This window comes from Macrobrachium rosenbergii, chromosome 27, assembly GCF_040412425.1.
Source record: "Macrobrachium rosenbergii isolate ZJJX-2024 chromosome 27, ASM4041242v1, whole genome shotgun sequence".
NCBI classification, from domain to species: domain Eukaryota; kingdom Metazoa; phylum Arthropoda; class Malacostraca; order Decapoda; family Palaemonidae; genus Macrobrachium; species Macrobrachium rosenbergii.
The window spans coordinates 37746732-37770398 of NC_089767.1; the positions used below are offsets into that span (position 1 = coordinate 37746732).

Genomic DNA, 23667 nt, shown 5'->3' on the forward strand with positions numbered 1-23667 from the left:
AGGTCCTTTTTTTCAAGGTGAAACCACGCGATCCTAGAATTCGGTCTTAAACAAATGATTCCTCTTTCAACTTATAATAACTGTCTGCTTGATACAAAACCGCAAACCTTCCCCTTGTCCTAATTTTCTTTTCGACCAATGAGACACAATGATTCCAATCATTGTTGTAGTCTTGGACATAGTGACAGAGATGGTAACGAACGTATGAAATTGTTTAACGCGGAATGCGTCAAAAAACAAGTATATGGAGAAGATAACAACGGTAAGACTGTAATAACCACCATCACTGGCAGCACAATGATTTGTGTAAAGTTCTGTAAAATGTAAAGTATTTTATTTAAAAATCAAAGTCTGAAACTTGGGATTGGATATAAACACGTCTGTAACTGGTCCCCCCAGGTAAGGGCATTGAAATAATAGATGGTACAGTTTTGACAAATAACTTTTATAGTAGTTTTGTTTTGGTTTTGGTCGTTTATAAAACATTCTTGTAGTTCTCATTAAGTTACATGACATTAAATCAACCATTTTTACTCGACGTTATTCAAAAATTAAGATTATTTTTCTCCGTAACGCAACCCGTTGTTAATTAAAGTTTCCACTCGTTCTTCCATCCTGGTGTTCTTGAAATAAAATTCGACAGTGATGTTGACGGACGGACCATATCTTTTCGAAGATCACGTTGAAAAGAGGGTTTGATTTTCGTTATGGATTTATAACTGACGAAGAAAATATGAAGGATTAATTATCTGAGCCCTCGAAAATGTGGATTGCTTCGTATAAATGAAATACCGAAGGCGGCGCAGTAACCAAGTACGTTTTCAAGAACCAGACTCGAGTAAAGTTTGTTTTATAAATGTCTTGACAAATCCTTTATGGCATCCTACAAAAATACGCAGAAAAATACCAAAATGAAGAGTAAATTTTACAGTGACACTTCGAGCCGCAAGAGCTCCGAGAAGCCCAAAAAGGAAAAATCCCCGGCGTTAGTAACAAAGGTAAGGAGGATCTCTGGATGCCTCAGTACTTACGTTGCGAGAGTCTCACCTTAGGCCTACCTGGGTCTCAGGTCACTAGGCCTAGTTCAGAGTAGGGGATTAGGCCTACGGTGTGGTGTTTAAGGCTGCTGCTTAGTTAGGTTATAAAATTGTTGAATTTTTGTTTTAATTTAGTCCTAGCCCAAGTTTAGCGTAGGTGTAGCTTAAGCCTATATGACCATGCTTAGTAGGGTTAGGCTATTAGGCATAGCCTAGTAGTCCATTGACCAACTTCGATCGAACTACTTTCTCGAAGTTTATTCTACGAAGTTTTATAAAGCTAAAGTGCCCAGCTTTATGATGTTATGCACAGATGAAGCGTATTTGTTCTGTTTGAGTCATTTTATTAACATGAATTATGAGTTACTTCGGTAATTTGAAGGAAAACCTCTGCTGGACACCGTGTTTAGTACCAGCCCCTCATGAACAAAAGATGGTCAATTCCTCAGATTATCTCGGCAGTACTGCAACATATGTGACCTTTTCTATATTGTTCAGTCAAAATATTTTATTAATAAATGATAACTAACTGCTCAGAGCTCTTCCATAGAATCACTGTCATTGCACCCTTTGTAAAAGGTATTTCATTTTTCTAGTTACACTTAATTACTGCTATTTCTTCTTATATTTTCTTTATGTATTGATTTTTCATACTAACGCATTCTTTCTTTTTGCTCTCGTCAGTTGCGATAATTTTCTTCATAGCTGGCATATGTGATTTCCAATACGTATCAGTATTGTGCTTAGCGGCAAAAATATTTTCATTATTCTATAAATATTAGTTTTGCTTGTAGCCATATGTTACCCATTTATTTAATTACATAGTGTAATGTGTTGTTCTGCCATCTATATTTTTCATAATTAAATATTGACATTTTCCATCTGCTACACTTTTGCTAGGGAATGTTATGTTGGGTTAGGATGTGTCCCTGTGGGCCTAATTACCAAAGTTGATAATGGTGTACCTTTTATAGGTGTTTACTATTAATTTGCTCTAATAAGTATTTTACTGTGGTCTTTAAGGAGGGGTCTTTACTCTTAGATTACTTTTTTTTTGTACAGAAATTACTGTTGGCTGTGGTTTTGATCGAATAGCCATTGTTACAAAAATGACATTTGGCAGCACAAAACTATATGTTATAACTTGGGAAATACTTCATAATAAATATACAGTATGTGAATATATAGCAGTGTGAATCATAGCTGTAGCCATAATTCATACATCTTATGACAGTTTTTGTAATTATACATTTTTAACATAAGTTATTTGAAAGAAAACTTGTTAAAATTTAAGAAACAGAAACCTTTAAAAAACATTGTCACTGGTGATAGGTAACTTGCCAAAAATTTGCTTTAAAATGGTACGTACAGTTTATTTGGTTAATATATGATAAATTGATTTTTAACAAGAATATGAAGCATATATTTTTCTGAGTGCTTATCTTTTACTTTATGTTTGTTTGTACAAGAATAAAAATAAGAGCCTTTTATCAGATGGGGGAAGGGGGATTCTTTAGGTAGGCTACATAAAAAAGTACTTTTGCCAATAAAACTTCCTTTGTAACTCCAGAAAGACAAATGAGTACTTTTATGTAAGAGTGTTCCCAGTGTAAGCTGGTAATATTTTAAAAGTTGGTAACAAGTTGATTAATTAGTAAGTAGGTGAGTTGGCAGGAATCCACTCACTCAATGCTTTTTCTACATTTGTTGTCAAGAGTAGACTTCTTGCTGCATTCATTTTTGACTGCATATGTTGAAGTTATTTCTAAGTGCACACTATTTGTTGATGATTGATTTTGGTGCTTGAATTACTGCTGTATTTGATTCGAGAATGACTACTTCCAATAAGGACAAGTGTTTGATTACGCAGTGTTTGAATGCAAGATATGAGCATTTGTGTGTGGTTGCTGTAAGTCTTCCCAGACTGTTGATTTTCAGCACTTTTATTTGTTTTGCAGGGGATTTGCAACCCTTATTCCCTTATTAGAAGTTTGCTGGCTGGTCCCCCTCACAGTAGAAGAGATATAGCAAGTGCACCCTATGAATCCCTCAGTGAGGCTTTGGAAGGAGACCTATTAAAACTTTTCTTGCTAGGTTTAGCCTCACTTGTGAATTTTCAGAACTATTTAATCTCTGACCTAGGTTTGAGAGTTTTAGGCAGCTATCAGCAGTACAGTGTAGGTTTCTGGTATTCTGAACAGAACCCAATATTGTAGGTGTGAGTGTTTGTTAGCATTGAAAGACACTAGGAAGAAGTTCTCAGAACACCATTTCTGCCTAGCTTCATGAGATAATCAAGTTTTGATTATCAGGTGAGGGGGGGTTGGGACTTTTTACCCCATGCCAGAGCCCACAAAATCAGTGATATCCTGCCATTCCTCATTTATGGGAGGAACTTGATTGCTCATGTACCAAGGGCTGGGGTCTGGCATAAGCAGACCACCTTTACCTTGTAATTGAGGGATGTCACCCACAAGTCTTTGTACCCCTTCACTCATTAGGACCTATGGTGGTTGCTCAGCATATTGTGCAGCTACTTGATATCTGTTGGACAGGAAAGCATCTCCTCTAGGGCTCCACTGGTAGGATTAGGTCAGTGAAGTGACCGTTTGGTTGTGAAGTATTTCTTCCCCTCCTGGGTCTCCTTGTTTACCACTGACAACCCAGGTCATGATTCATCCTGGTTGGACCAAATGCCGGGGAGTCACACAGTAGGGGACCAATCCGAAGATTATACTTAGTTTGAGAACTTGATTCTCTCCACTCTACCTATAACCATGGGTGACTTGGGTGTAGAGCATAATTGAAATGATATTGTTATCTACTAATCTTGGATCTCCTGTACTAAGCAGAAAAGACATAGTTTCCATGAAATTTCTTAGTGAGGCTCATGCACAAGTAATGTACCAAATTCTGGGTAGTGTCCTATGAACCTCTTCCATTGACAAAATGCATAGTTGTATAGGTCTCAGAAATCGTCTTTTCATGTAATGCATGTGACTGGAAAGTTGGTACTAGTTCAGACTGGAATACATAGCAATAACCAAGTCAAGTTCCATGGAACAATTTCTCCCACAATAGGAGTGGGACTCCTATATAAAAAAAGAATGTTTATATTTTCATTGTAACTATATATTAAAAATTTTTTCAAAAGTAAATTTAATTTTCCATGCATATAAAACACCACCCCCCCTATTCATCCCTGTAGCTGAAGGAAGTGAAAGTACAACCAAGTGAGTTGGCAGGTCTCCCCCACACTGGCCTTTACACACCTTGTTGTTAAGCATCAACAACCAAATGAACTTCCACTGAAGATACTTCTGTAGAAGACTTCAATATTGTATCTTGGAAAAATGCAATTTACTTACATAAAATTGCTATTTTATGGCAATATTAAGCAATGAATTTTTGTCTTTGCAGGTGGTTATTCGTCGTCTTCCACCGAGCATGACAGAAGAAATGTTTATTGAGTCCGTGTCACCACTTCCAGAACATGATTATTTTGCTTTTATTAATGCAGATAGCAGTCTTGGGTCCAGTGCTTATAGTAGAGCTTACATCAACTTCAAGAATGTGGAAGATGTTTATACATTTTATGACAAGTTCGATGGTTATGTTTTTGTAGATCAGAAGGGTGAGTGTTTCTGAGGAGCGGAATCAGGTACCTTTAATATTACGAGTGAATGTTTTTTTATAACGATAATGACATGAAAAATATTGAAAACCTAACCATCTTGCCTTTGAAAGCAGCATGTTACTATTTGTCATAGTTAGCTATCCCATATCTCTTTTGAGTAACTTTTTCATTGTATATGAGAAGTTTATCTTGCTTTGTACTGTACATCATACTAGATGTGTATCAGAATAAATTACTTGTGTATTGTTTCTATAACATTAATGAAGATTTGGAGGTGTTGACTTGGGATCTTACATTCTTTTTAAAAAACTTCCAGATCTTACATTTGTTTTTCTAACCACACAAGTTGTCAGAATTGGAGCTTACAGAAACGGCTGTAGAGGAAGAATTGAGAATATGTTTTCCTGGGGTGCTGTCTTTTTCCATGATTTAATTTGTCTTTTACACAAAATTTAGTAGTATATTTTGTAGTTTCATTGTAGAGTCATTAAATACTAACTTTCATTTGGTGTATTTTAATATTAGTTATTATGTTTCATGTTAGGAAATGAACATCCGGCCATGGTGGAGTATGCACCTTTTCAAAAAATTCCCAAAAGATCTGGTGGGAAGAAAAAAGATGCAAGGTGTGGTACTATCGATGAAGATGCTGACTACCTTGCATTTCTGGAGTCATTGACAAAACCTGTAACCATCACACTTCCTCCTCTCGAAGCTGTTCTTGAAGAAATACAAGCGCATGACAGGGAGCTGAAAGGTAAGACTTATTGTACCTGTGCAATCAGGGATTCTGGTATTTCACTGAATAGTATCTTCGTGTCTGAGGGGAACTTTGCTTTGTATGGTGGGCTGAAAACATGGGAAGTTTCTATTTATTTTATAGCTATAGGTAGTATGTGAAATATATCTTTATACTGTATATGTTAGCCATTTTTTCTAATTGAATTTAAACCAACATTTAGAGGTACAGTATCCAGTGCACTGTGGTAGAGAGACCCTTATTTTATTTTTTTTGTATCATTTCCAGCAAACAATGGTTTGATTAAAGTGAAAACTCCTCTGCTTGAATACATTGAGCAAAGGAAGGCGGAAAAGCTTCGTAGTAAAGAAGAGAAGAAAGAAGAGAGGCGAAGAAAAGAACTTGAACGCAAGAAGGCCAGAGAGGAGGAGAGGAAGAAGAAGAAGGAAATAAGGGAACATCATAAGGAGATGAAGAAGGAACAACAGAAAGATGATAACTCTGTAAAGGTTTGATTTAGTTTTTGTAATCAATTTAGGGAATAGTTAATGACTAAAATTACTTGGTAATGTTTAATTCATGCATATTGTATACAAACTATAGTTTTATATCAACCTCCATTGTGGACACAATTTTGAAGTATAACTAATTTACATTACAGAGCATCATTTCATAGGTAACTTCAACAAAAGTACCTAGCTTTAGGAGTCCTCAGTTTTACAGATTTTCATATACTGTACAGTATAATGAACTCTTTTTCAAATGCCAGGCAAGATACAATAGGTTGTACAACTTGCCAACACTGCCGAAGCTAGGCTAGTAGAAAAACATTCTTTGAATGAGGTGTTGGTCCAAGGCCTCCCTTAAGGGCTTGAGTTAGGCTGTGGAAAATGAGGTGGGCAAGACTATTCAGAGCTCCTCAAGAGCATGGATAACATTACCAAAGAAGGGAGATCCATGCCCTCATTCAGAAGACCTGGCTTAAGGCAGAGCGATACCCTTTCACTGCAGGGACGGAGAAGAACTTGTCTTGATGGAGGAGAATGAGGAAGCATGCGATCTGCTGAAGAGAAGCTCTGACCAGAGAGAAACCCTACCTTTGCAGAAGATGGCCCACTTTCCATGGTACACCGCTGAGAACCCCACGTGGACAGCCAGACATCTGCACATTCTTGTGAGGAAAGCCCTTTCTTGGAGGAACTGCTGGCTACCCTCCAGCCTATCCAGCCTGCACAGACTGGTGGGACCATAATGCATGTCACTGAGAAAAGATCGGGCCATGGGGAATATCTTTGGGCACTTCGACCAGAGGAGTTTGTAGATTGGGATACCTCTGTGCTTGGAGTCAACGAGGAGTCACCAGGGTCATTCTGAGACCAAACGATCAGAGCTTCATTGATGGTCAAGTTCCTGATGTCAAAGGAAAAAGCGATTGATGACAGCAGGTGAGTGGGGTTCTCCCCACTCACCCAGGTGCCATGTTTTAACTATCTTGTCGCCAAGGTCCAGCAAACTATTCCATCTAGTGCCAAGGAATTTTGGTACATAAAAGGCTCTGGTAGTATACCTAGGAAAAATACAAATTGCATAGAAAATATGTAGTATTTTCACCATGAGGTTATAAATGCAAAGCAGAATGAAACATGATATAGAATATGCTTTGCTCTTGCAGTAAATAAAAGAAACTTATTTAATGCTTGAAATCCTGTTATGACTTTAATGTGATGCTGAAAGATAAAAATTTTAGACATGGCTGAATAATTCAGCCATAGATAGTGAATGGTCAGAAATATCAGTATGTACACTAAACTGAGGAAACCCAGTATAACATTGATCACAACAGCTGGTGCAAATGAGGTTTTAAAGTTACTGTACAGTAGCCAAGACAAAAAATGACAGTGGATATAACCAGGTTTGTTCAAGAAACTTAATCACGGGAAAAGTAAAGCCTCTACACCTGTTTGAAAAGTCCATAAGTAATTTGTTTAAGTACCCTAAATGATTGAAAATTATGACCTTAGAATAACATACAACAGGATTTATGGAAAAGATGATTAATGAGGAGGTAAGTTTGATAGGTGTTAAAAAGATGGCAGACACTAACTTTGGCTGAGTCTGCCAATATAGATGAGTGGAATGCTGGCTGAACTGGGAGATTATTTTCCCATCCTCTTCTGTGGAGTGCTTCATTGTTAACATGGATGCACATTAGGTTATTGTTAAGTAATGGGTTTGTGATGAAATTAACGAAACATACCACTGTTACTTAGCAGTTCACCATCACTTCTTTGGTGTATTTACGTAAAAAAAGAATAAACATATATTCTTAGTTTCTAACTACCGTATAGCAGTACAAAGATATTCAGTATTATTTAAAGTATTTGAACAAGACTTGAATCATTTCTATGTACAGTAATAGCACATTGTGGTTGAGATTCCAGTGTTTTGCTACTACTGTCCAACCAAGCAGTTGAAAATTCTGGTCTCAATCCTCCTTTCACTGCAGATTTTTTTTTAATGAAAATACCTTTGTTCAAGTAGTATGCAATTTTATAAATTAAATAGTTTTGCTGTCGATTCAGTTGAGTACTGTAATTGTATGAAAAGTGACATGAATCTTAACTAAAAAGCAACAAGATTTGAATGGAGAAAAGTATGATTTGTTCAATGCCATTTGGTACAGCAATCAAGATTTACATTTGAATCCCATTGGGTATCATTTTTATTGCCTGCAGATAAATTGTAGAGAGCATAAAAGTATTAAGCTATGTTTGCCCAACATTTCATGTTTTATTTTCAGGTTTTACGACCAGAACGTGGCAAAGATGATTATGTCTCAGAGGGACGCCAGGAAAGGTCAAAAGCTGATAGAGACAAAGAGAGGCAAAAACGAGAAGAGGAGAGGCTGAAAATACGAAAAGAAAAAGAGAAACTTCGACGGGAAAGAGAGAAAGAGGAAAGGTTAGTATTATGTTGCATGTTAAAAGAGAGAGAGAAGAAGCATATTATTCACAATAGGGTATTGTGCTTTTTAGTAAACAACTTTATGTTCCATTACAAGTGCAAACTATGCGGTACAAAACCTCAATGTCAGCAGTATACTGCAGTACGGTAAGAGCAAAGTATCCCAATGGGGGAAAGATTATTTAGTATCATCACAATTCTTTTCTTCATTAAGTGCAATTATTCTACTGGAGCAACTGGCTAACCCTGTATGTTTCTACATTAGTCCCTTATTTTACTCTTCCATGTGTCTTTTGCTGTTTTTCTTTATTATTGTGCTTGCCCTTTTCTCTCTGCTTTTCCTTGGAGAGGTACATTTGAGTTTCTTGCTGTTGCCAACAGGCCAGAATGAGCATCAGGGACAACTAGTCCTTTCTTTAAAGGGAGGCAACTCATTTGGAGAATTTTATGTATCTTAAGTGCTACGAGGGATGTATTATTACCATGAAAGTTTTTGATCCTTGTTTTAACATCAGTAAGCTCTCTTCGTAATAACATACGACCCGTTTGTGCACTTAGGGTTCTATGCATTGTTCCTTGGCCCCAAGCTGCAACCCGTCATTCCTTTTACTCTACCTGTTCATATTCTCTTTTTTTCATTTTACTTTCCACCCCCTCCTAATAATTGATTCATAGTGCAACTGCATAGTTTCCTGCTGTCAAACATATTTACTGTCAATTTCAGTTTCATTGCTGAATAACATCCTAGGTCCCAGCACCTGGCCGTTGACGTAAATTCTATAATCTACTCTAATAATATAAAAGACCATTTTGCTGCTGTGCATTTAGGCCATTCAGCTGGTTATGTTGCATTTATAACACAGTTTGCATGGGCTACAAGTCTTTTCTGCTTTTAAAATTTCTTGGTCAAGCTAATCCTGTCAGGGCAACTTTGCCTCTTATGGGGAGTAATTTTCTCCTTAAAGATTTTATTTTTAATTCTTAACTATAAGAAGGTAGTATCATTTCAGGCTTTTATAGTTTTACCTTTTTTGTATTTTTCTGCAATTTTACCATGTTATGGATTTTTCTATAATTTTATCACTTTCCTATAAATATATGTACTTTTGATATGTACATCTTACACAAATTGGTACTGTATAAACTGTAATTAATTTCCAATGTCCAATCATTTTATAGCATAAGGAAATAAAACCATATTGATACAAAATATATCAAATTTATTAGAAACAAAAATATTGTCTAATGTTAGATGTCCCTTGTTTACGTTGAGAACATTGTCAGCAGACAGACGTACAGACACATTCACCTAGAACTAGGAAAAATTTAGATGCAAAAATAAGACACATTATATACACAATGAGCAGACTCAGCTAGGTGTAGGGCTATATTTAGATACAAAAATAAGTCAAGTACATAAACTGCTTATAATCAGTCTGAAACAGATTGACCTCCCTTATGGGAAGGGGTAAGTATACAATATAACCCTCTTACTTTATCATGCTTCTAATGTACCAATCTAAATTGTCATTAATGTATTGAATAGGCTATTATTCACTTGCAAATGAAGGTGCTAGTTTTGACTGTGAGAGGACAAATGTCATCTTCACTTTTGCTGCCACTACTAGCTGGTTTGGATAAACTCTGGCATCAAGATGCTAAAAGATGCCAGAAAATGGTCCCATATAACAGCACCTTCACTCATCAGGCGTGATTCTCAACTTGAGAGTTGTCTTAGAAAACCACGAATAACAGAAAAGATTAATTTTTAAATATTTTAATATTGTTGATGAAGTTTTTATTACCATTTTAATTTCTGGTCCATTGCAGGTTACGAAGATTGGAGGACAAAGCAAAACATAGAGAAGAGGAGAAACTAAAACATAAAGATGATGTCTTAGAAGAAGCACAGGAAGAAAAAGTGCTTGCAAGTAAACCTGAAGGGTCAAAATCGAAGCGTTATAGTGAAGGCAGAAGAAAAGAGAGAGAAAAGGATAAAGTAAAAGAAGAGAAAGAGCGGGAAAGGAAACCCAAGGAAGAACAAGATGATGTTGAAATGGAAACTTTAGAGGAAAATATGAATTTGGAAAAGACACCAGAAAAAGAGGAAAATGATTCTCCAAGGAAAGAGGAAAAACCTGAGGAGAAGGTTCCTTCCAGGAAAAGAAGAGAAAAGGATCCGAGAGTAGAAAGGAGAATACGAAATAAAGTAAGTTTTTTTTAACAGTTGTGTAATCTAGCAAGCCATCATTATTCTGTTCCCGATGAAAATGAATTTGAACTTATTGTCTTTTGGCTGTAAGATACTGAAGACTAATGTGTTTGCTATGCTTTTTTCGTTATACACTATGCATTTAATTCACCCCAATGTAGAGTAACTATTATTTTCCAATATTAAATTAAAAACTGTGCAATACTATGTTGCAGTTATGAAAGAAAAAAAAAAAATTGGCAAACAGAACATGGCTTTTCATTAATGTAAGGAATTTTACTACTGATGCTTATGAGTAATTTCAAAGTTAACGGCTGTATCATAGTTTGCAGAAAGTATGAGTCAATTATTACAAGTGCTTTAGGTTTTTCTTTAGCAACTCTTATAGAGGATGACTGCCATTATGTTAGGGATGAGATTATATGTTTGTTTTGTTCTTAGGGGTGCCACTGAGAGTGGCTTGTGAACAAATGCAAGACACACTGAAGATGGGGCCAGTAGTTCCTTGCAACTCTCCTCTGGCCACAGATGCATTACTCTCTGTCTTGTAATTTCCATCCAGCCTCTTTTTTTTTTTTTTCATTTAGTTTTCCAAATTTTTTAATGGGAATTTTCCATTTTTTTTTAATTGGACCTCACTCTAATTTGCACCTCTTTAAAAAAGTCCTTTGGTAAGCCTGATGTATATAAATTAACTGTAATTTGAAGTAGTATATACAGTAAGTAAATTCATCATTACTGGAACAGAGATGGCATATAATGATAGTAAATTATTTCATACAGTAAAGCTCCTTATCTTTTAGCTCAGATGTGCCTCTCAGAATAAGTAGAGGAAATGTTTTCATAAAACTTGTTTGTTCACTGTTCATCTTTGCCTTTGCCACTCATTTGGCATAGTTTTTCACCTCTTAATTACATTTCAATTCTGTTACAGGATCGTCCAGCAATGGCTCTCTATCGACCTGGTCAGTCACGCCTTAGCAGCCGCATGCGTCAAGATCGTGAGGAAGGAGCAGAAACCTCTTCATCTAGTCCAAGCCCTGTGATGCCTGCAGGGGACCAAAAGAAATTACCTTCTTCAAGGAAGGAAAATACAGATTCCAGTAGGTCGGATTGTAAAGAGGAGTCGACAAAAACGAAAAGTATTACCGATGATATATCCGAGAGTAAATCCACTATTGAAGTCAGTCAGGATGACAGAAGCAATGGTGAAGGTACAGAGGAGAAAGCTAATGGAAACCAGAAGCACTCCAATGATGATGATGATGATGACGACGATGATGAAGATGAAAATGAAGAAAATATATCAGATACTACTAAAGAAGGAAAAGATGAAAAAGACAGTAAAATGCAGGAGCCACTTGAGGATGCTGACCTTGCAGATGAGGCTCATTCTTCTTCAGATAGCACGCACAATAAGACAGAAGATAGTTTAGGAAGCATCTCCAAAGATGTAAAAAAGTACCCTGGGGTTAAAAGCATGACATTTAGGAGAAGTGTTAGCCGAGAGTGAGGGATTCTTAAGGTAACATTTTTTTTTTTTGGTGTGGAACATAACTGTTACACAAATGTGAAACTTTTACTTTGTTTCTTTTTCTGCTGATAGTTTATATTTAGATTTACAATGACCTGTCTCTGCAATGTCTTCTTATCTGAAACGTTTAATGTAAATGTTTGATTACAGATGATCTTAAGCAAATAATTTGCTCTTAATTTTCCTATTACAATTCTAAATAATTACAAAGACCCTAGTGTATTCTCACTTTTGTAGCAGTCACATGAAGTAAAGTAGTTCAACATGACAATTCTGAACCAGCCTTAGAGACAAGTGTATCCAGTTATTCAATTTTGAAAAATTTGCAATAGTTGGACAATAAAGTAAGAGGGCAAGTCAAGAAGCCAGCCATGTAATTCAAGGAATTTTGGCTTGGTTGTCTGACTGAACTCCATAATAAAATGAGAGCATATGGAAAAAGTGAAGACAAAATAATGCAGTGAGAGCTGAAAAAGAACAATGAAGAATCTGTTAATACAGTGTGCTATGCCTTACACAGCATACATCCCCTGGGTTGGAGTTACTGCAGTGGCTCAAAGTGAAATGCAGGCAGTACTAAAGGTCCCTTAGAGTGCTTCTGTAACTGTCTTTCAGTCAATCTGCTTCGGTCATTTTCCACGCTGATGTCCAGCTTAAACTTAAGAGAAGATTATTGGGGGTAGTCCTATGACCAAAAATTCCTCACAAATAAGCTAAATGATCAAAGTGCCTCCCAAGTCAGGTTACAAGGGCTACACAGGCATAGGACCCTTCATAGGTCACACCAGACTGAGAAGGCCCCACAAATACAAAGAGACAGACATACAAAGCAAGTCTTGTGACTGTGCAAAAAATCGTGCTAATGAGCAACTGAAATCAAGATAACCAATTACTAGGCCTTGACTGGAAGACACTGGTGCCGACCAAACCAGGTCAACACTAATCATTAACTAACTTAATTGCAATATCAGAACTGGACCTGCCAGAAGTAGTTATTATACTTAAAAGTGCTGCAATGAATGCCACTGGTTGCTTGTGCACTAGTAGATGAGCCAGGCTCATTACTTTGCATGGGTGACCTGTCATGAGCAACCTCACAATACACCAATACTGAAGAACTGGAATGAGCACAATCCTTTAGGAATGTTGACCCATTCTCCAAGTTTCTGGAGAGTAATAGGAATAAACAGAAGGTTCCAGGATGGTCCTCTTCTGAAAAGTCTTGGGAGATAAAGGAACAAGAGCAGGCTTGTGGACTGCACCATCAGCCTCCTACCAAATCCAACTCACACGAAGGTTGACAGTGTCAGTCGTCCCATAATTTGCCCACTCCAATGGAGACCAACCAGAATATCTTTACATGTTCTATCAGAAGGAAGTCTGATCCCTGCAAAAAATATATAAAAATAACTTGCATAATGCAGGAGGATCTAGTCCTAAGCAACATGCATCCTTTTGTGCAATACAATTTTGCTATTTGCAAGTATTTTCTTCCTTAGATCAGCTATCCATCATTTCACTATCAAGAGATTAATACAAAAAACCAAGCAAAAGTCATAAAGGTTCACCCTACTGTACAGTCAGTGAGAAGTGGGTACACCCTTTTGCTAACAAACAGTAATACCTCGTTTACAAGCTTCTTCCATGACAGTTACCAGTTGTCACTGGGAAATATTCCTATACAAAACATGAAGGCTTGTTTTCATAGGAACAACTAGGTCTTTTTTTGGAATGCTACCTTCTGAAATGTTTAAAAATGCTACTGGAAAAAAACACAAAGATCTTGACAATAACATAATTGTAGTCCTCATTTAAAGCTTGAAAGAAAAGTCTTCATTTCTGAGTGCTCCTAAACCTGAAAAGACTAGGCTTTCATCACAATATGCCTGGTATTCACCCCTTATTAGAAAACTAGGCATTATGCAAGAATGACCTACTCTTAAACACCAGAGAGCAGTCTCCTTTCTAAGCATGTCTCCATACTCCTAAGAAGATATCACCCAATTGATCTCTGGCCCCGTGGAGGGGTAGTGCCGTCAGTACACCTCATGCAGTGCAATGTAGGCATTACTCAAGGGTCTTTGCAGCATCCCTTCGGTCCCTAGCTGCAACCGCTTTCATTCCTTTACCATACCTCTGTTCATATTCTCTTTCTTCCATCTTACTGTCCACCCTCTCCTAACAATTGATTCATAGTGCAACTGCGAGGTTTTCCTCCTGTTACACCTTGCAAACTTTTACTGTCAATTTCTGTTTCAGCGCTGAATGGCCTTAGTTGCCCCAGTGCTTGGCATGGATGCCAAAAATCTCTAAATCACGTCAATCAATTGATCTCTAGTTTAATCTCACTTGCATCCACACCATTCTTGGTGTACTGTACATCTCGAATAAATCCGATTCCTAAACAGAAATCACTGCAGTTAAGTTCAAAACCAAGCCTATAAAATGCTCTTGGCATTACTAAAATGGCTTCACCCTTGGTATTTCATCAATAGCAGTTCCAATCCCATGTATTCCTGCTATAAAAAAAAGTTATGAAGCCAAGAGCACCCTTAAATAGATCCTGCTAAAAAAACATGTTATGAAGCCAAGAGCACCCTTACAATAAAACAAACAGCTATTTGCAAATGTTATGAAGACCAGAGCACCCTTAAATAAATCCTACTATAAAAAATGTTATGAGGCCAAGAGCACCCTTGCAATAAGACAAACAGCCATTTACTCTCAAACCATTGTATTTGGAGTCGACCACAAAATTTTAATTGCTATCATAATCAAATTTCCCCTAAAAATTGCACAAATCCCCATCTACCACATTCTTCTTAACAGCATCAACATTTGTACTTTTGTTTAATTACAGAATAAAACTTGTGCTTCCATGGAAAGGTTGCTTATACTGTATCTTAAATGGAAGCACCTCTTTTCTGGCTGCACCAAGATTACTTCCACTCTGAACACATGGGTTGGGATTCAGGGTGTGACAAGGTGTCTAAAAGGCTTGAGTTCAGAAACCTCTCTCATCTATACCATTATCAAGTTATCAACTAATGCCAATAAAGGTATAACAATATATCTCCAGCACCAAAGAGAATGGAGCAAGGATGTAAAAACCACCTGTGGCCAACTGATACCAGTATGGTATACAATCTAAAATCTTAAAATTGGTGATATGAATTTTACATCTAGAGCTCAGGTGTTGTACAATTATTTTATGGTCTGCAAACCATTTTATACATTAATGAGAAATTCCAAGCACCTGGACATTCTACTTAAAGTCCTTTTAAATGTGTACTTGCGATCAAACCACCTTACACACAAGGCTGCTACTACACATGGGATTTGTTAGCCTTTGATGCATTTTCCTTGTGGAGAATTTTGAACTATTCATTTCAAAGTAGTAAATGTGTCGTAAGTTGCATTTTCTTCCAAAGCAGCACTAAAATCTATTTGAACTACTGTACCATCCACTCAAAACCCTTATCAATGTTCCCTTGCAAAACAAAAGTCTAAAAGAGCATTGCAAGTACCTAACTGCTTCCTATATGCATATTTACTATTAGCTAACAACCCACTGATTCTACATACTTATGTAGTTGCTTAAAAAACAAAAGGAAGAAGCCATCAGGATCTTCCTCCACCTCTGGAGCAAAATGCAAATTTTGTAAGAATAAGTTCAGGATGACAAGAATCAGGGAGCAGGATATCATCAGCTTATTGCTTAGCTTCACAAGGTCGATGAAGCAGCTCAACCTTTTCCCCAAGGTTACTAACCATCTACCATCATCCGTTAGTAATGGTGGAATGGTTAAGGAGCCTGACCCAAAGATAGACGATACCAATTTGGTCCACCATAGATGAGGCCGATTAATTCCTTCCAGTTTCCTCTTCATGGAATTATTTTATTTTCTCTCAACTGCATGGTAACTTCTATTTGCAGCATGGCGAGGCTCAACAAAAATGGTGTAATTTTCATGTGAACAATTTTGTCTCCATGCACTGAATTTGGTCTGTTTGTCATGGAAGGCTCGTCCACATGCATCATCAAACCATAGCTGGTCATTTGTCCTAAATTTAATGACCTTTCTAGGGACACACATATCTTATTAAAACAGCCATGGGCTTTCATTTAACCTCTTGGGATCAGGATTAATATAGCAACTGAAATATTAAAAGCCTGACAAGTTTCAATAATGTGATCCCAATTAGCTCTGAGGTTTCAGCAAGACTGTTTTTCCAATGGTGGCATCAGGAATACTGTATGCTGATTGACAGATATGTCTGTCTAAATGCTGCAGTGATTAGAAGTGCCTATATATTCACAGAACTTGGACTTCACAATAACTAGAACATCTGTGAATATGAGGTCTAATCTATGACCAGAAATGTGCATGGGTTCCTCATTTAGCTGGACAAAATTGGAGGACACACAGAACTCAAGAGCAGATCGGCCATGTTGATCTAAAATTTGAATTTAGCCACTCACTGTGCTTTGCATTACAGTCTCCACAAATAGTGAACGAAGCTTTTGAATCTTGTGACTAAGGCATATTAATCCTTTCCAAATATCGTCGATATATGGATTGCGGTAAACAGCAAATACATAAACACTGTAGAACTTCAGGAAATTTTAAAACAAAGAACTTCATGGTAACTAATTTCCAAATATTTCCTATGATAAATAGGTCATCTGGACTTAGTGTACACAGCCATACCTTGCACATGTGGAATGTTATGACGATAAATAAAAACAGGGCCATCAAACCCTGGGTTTAAAAACTCAATCTTTGCCTTGTTACTACATGGAGATCAAGAAAATCTGACCTTAAGCCCTGAATTTTTTAGTAGAGTACGTCGCAATTTTCCTTACTGTAACGAGTAACAAGACCAGGGTTCAACTCAGTGTCTCCCGAAAGAATTAAAATTAACAAAATCAGTATCAAAACTAATAAATACTCATAACAGTAACATTGCAAAAATCAAGAGAACAATAAACAATCCCGTCAACCTCAGGAGTACAGTATTAACATTAATTGCAAAAATTCTGTTGAGAGTACAAATAAACGTCAACATATATCAATGAAAAAAACGCTGGAAGCAACTGATCAACAAGGAGAGTCAGGATGGATTTAGAAATAAAATACTCAGAAGGAAAAGATCAAGTAAATCCTGTGCCAAATACATGCATTATATACAAAGGTCTAAGTTGATTCAAAAACCAGTTGTAAGAATTCTCTTAAGACCACTGATTAGTTTCAAAATATCTACTCTCCAAGAACCTTACCAGTCATGCACTGACTTTTTTTTCTTAACCTTGCACAAACATGTCGGTACAACTGCCCAAATATCTTATTTCAAAGAGGCTAAAACAACAGCTTATTCCCAAACACTACCTGGTATCACACAATCCCACTTAAAAAAACAAGGACTGTGTTCACTTATGTCCTATTGCTACATAAAATTCAAGTGCCTGGTGCTATTTCCTCATTTCAGGTAGCTGGAGTTGAATCAAACTAGATTACTGTTAATTTTAGATTTCTACCTTTCTTGTAAGACATCTAGTGGTTCTCCTCTTGACTGTACATCTTATGAACTAGGTCAACCCCAGACTTAGAAATTATACTTGAGAAGTGTTCACGTAAAGCATTTTCCACCTTGAATTGAGCTCTACACTTCAATGTCATTGTCTTCTCCTCTGATTCTGTAAGGTTGCGTTCAAGTTACTACCAAGGTAGGTCAGAGTCTGAACAGACTCGTGTATTGAGGTGCTGAGGATACATATAGTATGCTGCATGACAGGTTCCAGTTAGAGCATAATGGATTCCTATGAACATTTCAACAAATTTACTTCCTTTGGAACTTACCTCGTAAACTAAAACTTTTTTTTTTTCCCGTCAGTTTCTCAAAAGTTCCATTGTGGTGTTTCTTGCATGAGTGAACTTCTGGTAGCGTTGTAATGCACGTCACAGGATGATTAGTAAAACAACTGAGGCACTTTCAACTTCTAACACTCAAGTGAATAACAACAAATCCTGGTACGAACACAAAAATGTCGAGTCTACGTCTAGCAGTCAAAAACATTTTTTTTATAAGATATGAGACTGCACCTTGCATTTCCTTAACATCACCTCATAAAATATACCATTCAAATCCTTTGTGCAGGAGGCATTCCTGATGAAGTTGAAGAAACGCCTCTACTTAACCATATTAAACATATTTGGGGTCAGTATAGGAAGCTAATGGTATATTTTCAACGTGTACAGCTACTGCATGCACTGGTGTGCATAAACCAATAGATACTTGGTCAATATTGCAGTAGATGTATGCCAGACTTCCACAAAACTCCCTATTTGTTGATCTTTAGTACAGCTTCCATATTTCCAAGGGCAAGGAGCATCATCATACAGTTTACTTCCATGCATTAAATGATTATGAGTAGGTTCGTCCTTCGCAACGTCTTGGAATACTGTGAAGTACCCAAATCTACTTGGATGCGAAATACGAAGCACGAGGCAAGTGGAGCTCTGTGAAAGATAATCCATTGGAGAACAGTGTTGCACACAATCATGATAATTATTCATGGATTAATTTTAGCCTTTTGTCTTCAGCCTAAAACCTTGACAATTACACTTCAGTATACTTGTGAAAATCAAAAAATAAGCTGTGCATCAACCTGCTACTCAAGTAGTCCACAGGCCATGAGGATGAAAATTTATTTTCTGGGACTGAAGGCGAGGTCTTTCCATTGCGATTTCTAGATTTGCAAGGGTACGACTATTTAAATCTGGTCTTGCTATGCATGGGTTTTCTTCATTGTTTGCTGAGGACCCACCCTGGACACAATACATTAACTTTGCCTATCTAAGCTCTTTTGGTATCCTTTCTGTAACTATAGGTTCATCGGTTTCCTTGAAGTTATCGAAGGATCCCAGGTAGTACCATAAGAGGGCTGTTCATCAGGAGGCGGCTTCACATCTGCTTCAAACAATGCCCTGGAAACAAGGGGTTCTTCCTGCTCTAAGCAGTTTACATTTATATCAGCAGTTTGTGATTTGAAAAGCTGCTTCTTCATTATGGTGCTCCTGGAAAATTTTCTCAAAAAGCATGTGGTCCAAATTGCAATTAGAACAGTTTTGGGTAGAAGCACACACTATTTTAACAAGAGCAAATGCCAGGCATTTTATTTTTTCTGACGCTGGATGGATGGCCAAACTTGATGCAATTTTAAGTACAAGAGCTTTGGATAGGATGGCTGAGTATTCTTTCATTCTCCATAATTCTGTGGAAAGGTACATCAGCATCCTCTACATTCAGGATATTTAGGGTTTTCATCCTAGGTGAAAAATACATTACTCCTTACTTACATCTGCAATGAAACACCAGCTAAGATGGAATTTTATTAAATTAAAACAAGACACCAATAACGTAGGCTAATTCAACATGAGATTGATGTTCCGATGTTAATGGATGACTGGAATACTGGATCTGCAAATGAAAAATACACCTTGACAGAGCAACACTTTGCATATCTTAAAACTTGCTTTGAAGAATACAGGTTTATCCCATTACATCAAAGTGAACATATAAATAACTTTTTACTGATAATTCTTGTTACAAATCTAATCATATAGCAATGGCCATAATGACCTCTTAGCTTATCAATTTCTTCATACTTTTTGGATGTTTGTTACTACAAGCCTTGAATCCAAACCAGAACAAATGAAAAACCCACATCTTGAAGTGATGAGTTTTAAGCTTCCACAAACTGGATTGCAGTTAGGTCAAGCTAAACCAGCTCTTATTTACAAATTTCCGTGAAATTCAAATACATTTTGCTAATGCTGGAAGACATTTCTCACCACTGTGGGATAGTGCTTTAGCAGTTGCTACTTTTTAAGTAGATTTAAAATGATTAACATAGTTCACAGTTGGCTACAGAATTTATGAAAACAAAGTGAACAATACGCTACAGGAAAGATGACAAACACCATTGGATTCATACATTATCTTGATCTTTCCAGACTAGAAAAAAAAAAAAACCTTCTTGTGGACAATTCATGAAAAAGTAAAGAAACTAGCTGAAGCAACATTCAACAGACTTTTTCCATCAGAGGCAGATGGAGAAATACATAAGAAACTGAAACAAAAGACAACTTTTGATTTAGCTAAGGAAATGACACTATTTGAAGCGATAGCCTGAGTATTTGGAAAAACTTTACCAGGGTTTATTAACAATTAGAGCAACCAGAATGGAATCTGAGAGAGCCTTTTCTTCTGCAGTCACCGATTTGAAAATTCATTCTCGATTATCCACAGAAACAAAAATGCTTATACTTTTTAAGAACATGCTTCTCAATTGTTAAATAGTCTGTGACTCCCTTATTATAGTAACTAAAATGCACCTAACTATTCTTTGTTCCAGAAAAGTAGTCTTCAATCCATGTTGCATGACTTATATCAGGAAGCAGAAGCACTCACTACACCAGCTCAGACACTTTTCTTTGGCTCCTGAACACCCTACCACTTTCCAATGTGCAATTAGAAGTGGATATTAAGTGTTGGGGAAGGAATGAGGGCAATTAAAAGTTAAAAATAAGTTGCGAAGTCATTCTTTGTGTTCTGAAGGGAAGCATGGGCAAAACACATGATGTGGTACTACAGGAAATTGCCCAATGGTTGAAGAAAGCTAGGGTTTGTAGCCAGGGAAACTAGAATGGATCAAAGCTGAGCCATGAGAAAATTTCTTTTTCAGAAATTCATAGTTTTAAATGTAATGCAAAGTTGTTATTCTGGGGGCAGGGCTGAAGTCAAAAAGGGTAAAAATAAGGTACTGGACTGAACGATATTTATATTATATGCTCCTAAAACTCATCAAAATAAAATGAAAAAAATTTTCAAAAACTCAGAAAATACTTGTGTTGAATCCTACACAAACAGTAACTTCCATCAGGAGCAGCTCAACAACTAGCTATCAAATTTGCAATACTGGAAAAATACAGAGCTCTAACAAAAAAACCAATTTTCGGTGACCAATTCCCTGATACCCAGCAAATGAAAGTTACCACACCACATTAACAGTAGTGGGAAAAAAAAAAACTGAATAAGTAGAAAATCACCCAACCAGAATAAAGAGGATTGGCATAATGGTGAAAGCCATACCAGTGGTGAACTGAACTGGAGAGCACCATGGCAAAGGTGTGAACAGGTCCCAAAACACTGAGTAGGGATGCTAAAGAATATCACAGAATGGCCTGGGCATACTCATTATGGTGCCTATTCCAAGTACAATAGGTTGGTGTGACTGGATTTCATTCACAGAAAGGAGACCTCTTATGATTAATGGAATTGTAGTGAACAAATTGCATTTGAATGCAAGCTTAGACTTAGAAGGTGGTTGTGATTTAAAAGCCTTTCACAAAATTAAACCCTTCCAATTGCAAGCAGCCATAACCTTCCATTTTTATGTACTATTTCATACTATCTCTCCTTATGAATTCAATTCCGTTCCACCACTCTTATCTTCAGTCATTACTAGGTGGTCAATAGTTTCCTGCAGATCATGCAAATGAAAAAATGATAAAAAAATTATATATATATATTAAAAACGTAAAGAATAATTAAGAATTAAGTCGAATGGCGGGCAGCAAAAGACAAGTCTGTCTCAGACGCAGCCAAAAGGAAAAGTGAACGAGTACCAACTCAATGGAAGGGGATCCTCCCCTTCCATTGGTAGCCAACTACCAATATCCACCTTGTTTTTAGTTAAATGGCTGGCTCCAGCTTGCACTGAAAGTAAATTGTCTATGCAAAGACCAAAGGTTTGTATGTGTGTGGGAACAAATACCTTTGGGTTGCAAAACCAACAATGACATTTGTCTTTACACTTAAAAAACACAGTAGGAGAGAAACATAAAAATTCAGAACGTACCTTAAATTACATTGTAACCTAAAGTTTTTCCTCTTCTAGACCTAACTTAGGGAAGTAAATTACAGGTCTTTCTTCACCATCAATCTCCTTGTAATCGCCAATTGCAACCATACCATCAGGGTTCATGGATTCACCAGTGAAGAACTGAAGGTCCTTGAATTTCTTAAGCAATTCAGCTAGGGGTTTCTGGATAGCAGGAAGCTTGTCAGCAGCTGGGGTTCCCTCTAGCTTGCTCTTCAAACTGCAGGAAGAAGAATAATTAATAATCATTTATAATGAGGAGGGTTACTTACAAAGCACCTACAGGACTTCTGTTACTTTAGCCAAAATCCTTAAGCATATGAAAAGTTCTTGCTGGCCAAAAGTTCAACTGTTAAAATGCCGTAATTGGTAAGGAGTCCACATTTTGATAAGACGTGGAGAAACACAAACCTGGTTCACAATATGTTAACTTGTATGGTGATACCTTTCTGTTTATGCCAAGAATTGCAGGAAGAGGCAATCGTTATGTATAGACACTAAGTACAATTTCAGTTACTACTTTACCACAAAAGATTACGGAAAATTTAATCTCAAACTGCATTTCTTCAGATGAAAATAACCTAAATATCAAATGCAAGAAAATCAGAATGTATTGTAAGAATGGGAGGAACTCCGAATCAACACGACAATGTTTTACTACTATTCCATCAGAATGTATTGTAAGAATGGGAGGAACTCCGAATCAACACGACAATGTTTTACTACTATTCCATCAATTACAGTATATTGTTTGCCAAGCTGACTTTAATGTATAGCGTAAGATTTTTTGAGCTGCACAACAGAAGTGACCAAGCAAACTTATCATTCAACTTGAAATAATAAAATGACTTGGTATTACCAAAAGTAAAACTAACCACCCTATTCCTGAGGAAATGCAACTTACTTCTTAATGTATTCCTTCATGTAGGTAAGGTAGTCTTTCTTGTTTCCAAAGCCAGTCTCCTGGAGGCGCATAAATATGACAACGTCAATACCAGAGACACTGTTGGATTCTGTGCCCTCATCTTCTTCTTCCGCTGAAGGATTGGCACCTTCAAGCTGGATATCACCCTGAGTTACTGTGGTGTTCTTTCCGATCACCATGTAGAAGGCATCGTCGACAACCTCATACTTGTAGGAGTCGGTGAACATCTCATCCCCTGAGATAAAGATAAAGACATTGGGATTTTTAGAATTTCCATACTGGAAGAGATGTTACAAAAAATACATGACATCATATCTATTTTAGACCATACAGCATTCTACAGACATTTACCCGTTTCAAGTACCTATTTTAGAATATGCAGAATTCTAAAGAAATGTAACCGTTTCAGATTCCAGAGGGGTCCTAAACTCATTTTTGGTAGCCACATTAGGTTTTACTGCTTTTTAAAATTTTGTAAATAAAATTACAGCAATTTACTTTATGTATTAAAAAAAAAAAAAAGATTCACATATAGTGCAGCTGACCCATGGGATTCGTACCACTATCTCCCCCGAATAGCTTAAATCTGCAAATACTTAAAACCCTCTCTAAAAACGCTTACAACTGCCTATTTTGATAGCTCAAAACACCAAAAAAAACTCAAAGTCCTGGT

The 23667-nt window shown here is 36.9% G+C and overlaps 2 protein-coding genes across 5 annotated transcripts in view; one reads left to right on the forward strand and one right to left on the reverse strand.

Annotated features, from left to right (window-relative positions):
* LOC136853660 (regulator of nonsense transcripts 3A-like) lies at positions 1 to 12288 on the forward strand. Of its 3 annotated transcripts, XM_067129580.1 has the most exons (8): positions 1 to 399; positions 644 to 998; positions 4458 to 4671; positions 5219 to 5431; positions 5702 to 5922; positions 8214 to 8374; positions 10208 to 10586; positions 11524 to 12288. In XM_067129580.1, exons 2-8 carry the CDS (start codon positions 876 to 878, stop codon positions 12100 to 12102), a joined length of 1890 nt encoding a protein of 629 aa, XP_066985681.1. In that variant the 5' UTR covers positions 1 to 399; positions 644 to 875; the 3' UTR covers positions 12103 to 12288. The 3 variants fall into 3 exon arrangements, with proteins under 3 accessions (XP_066985681.1, XP_066985683.1, XP_066985682.1); XM_067129582.1 differs by lacking the exon at positions 644 to 998 and having other exon boundaries at positions 174 to 262; XM_067129581.1 differs by lacking the exon at positions 1 to 399 and having other exon boundaries at positions 605 to 998; positions 5702 to 5916.
* Positions 9581 to 23667, reverse strand: part of Tctp (translationally controlled tumor protein) — a 20773-nt gene continuing 6686 nt past the window's right edge. Inside the window, exons 2-4 of one of the 2 annotated variants that reach the window (XM_067129586.1) lie at positions 22974 to 23229; positions 22049 to 22289; positions 9581 to 9692 (exon numbers count right to left, since the gene is read on the reverse strand). In XM_067129586.1, the coding sequence (XP_066985687.1) occupies positions 22067 to 22289; positions 22974 to 23229 (479 nt within the window). In that variant the 3' untranslated portion in view covers positions 9581 to 9692; positions 22049 to 22066. Of the gene's footprint in view, positions 9693 to 19504; positions 19606 to 22048; positions 22290 to 22973; positions 23230 to 23667 lie in introns of those variants that run through there. The other variant, XM_067129585.1, reaches the window with a different exon arrangement.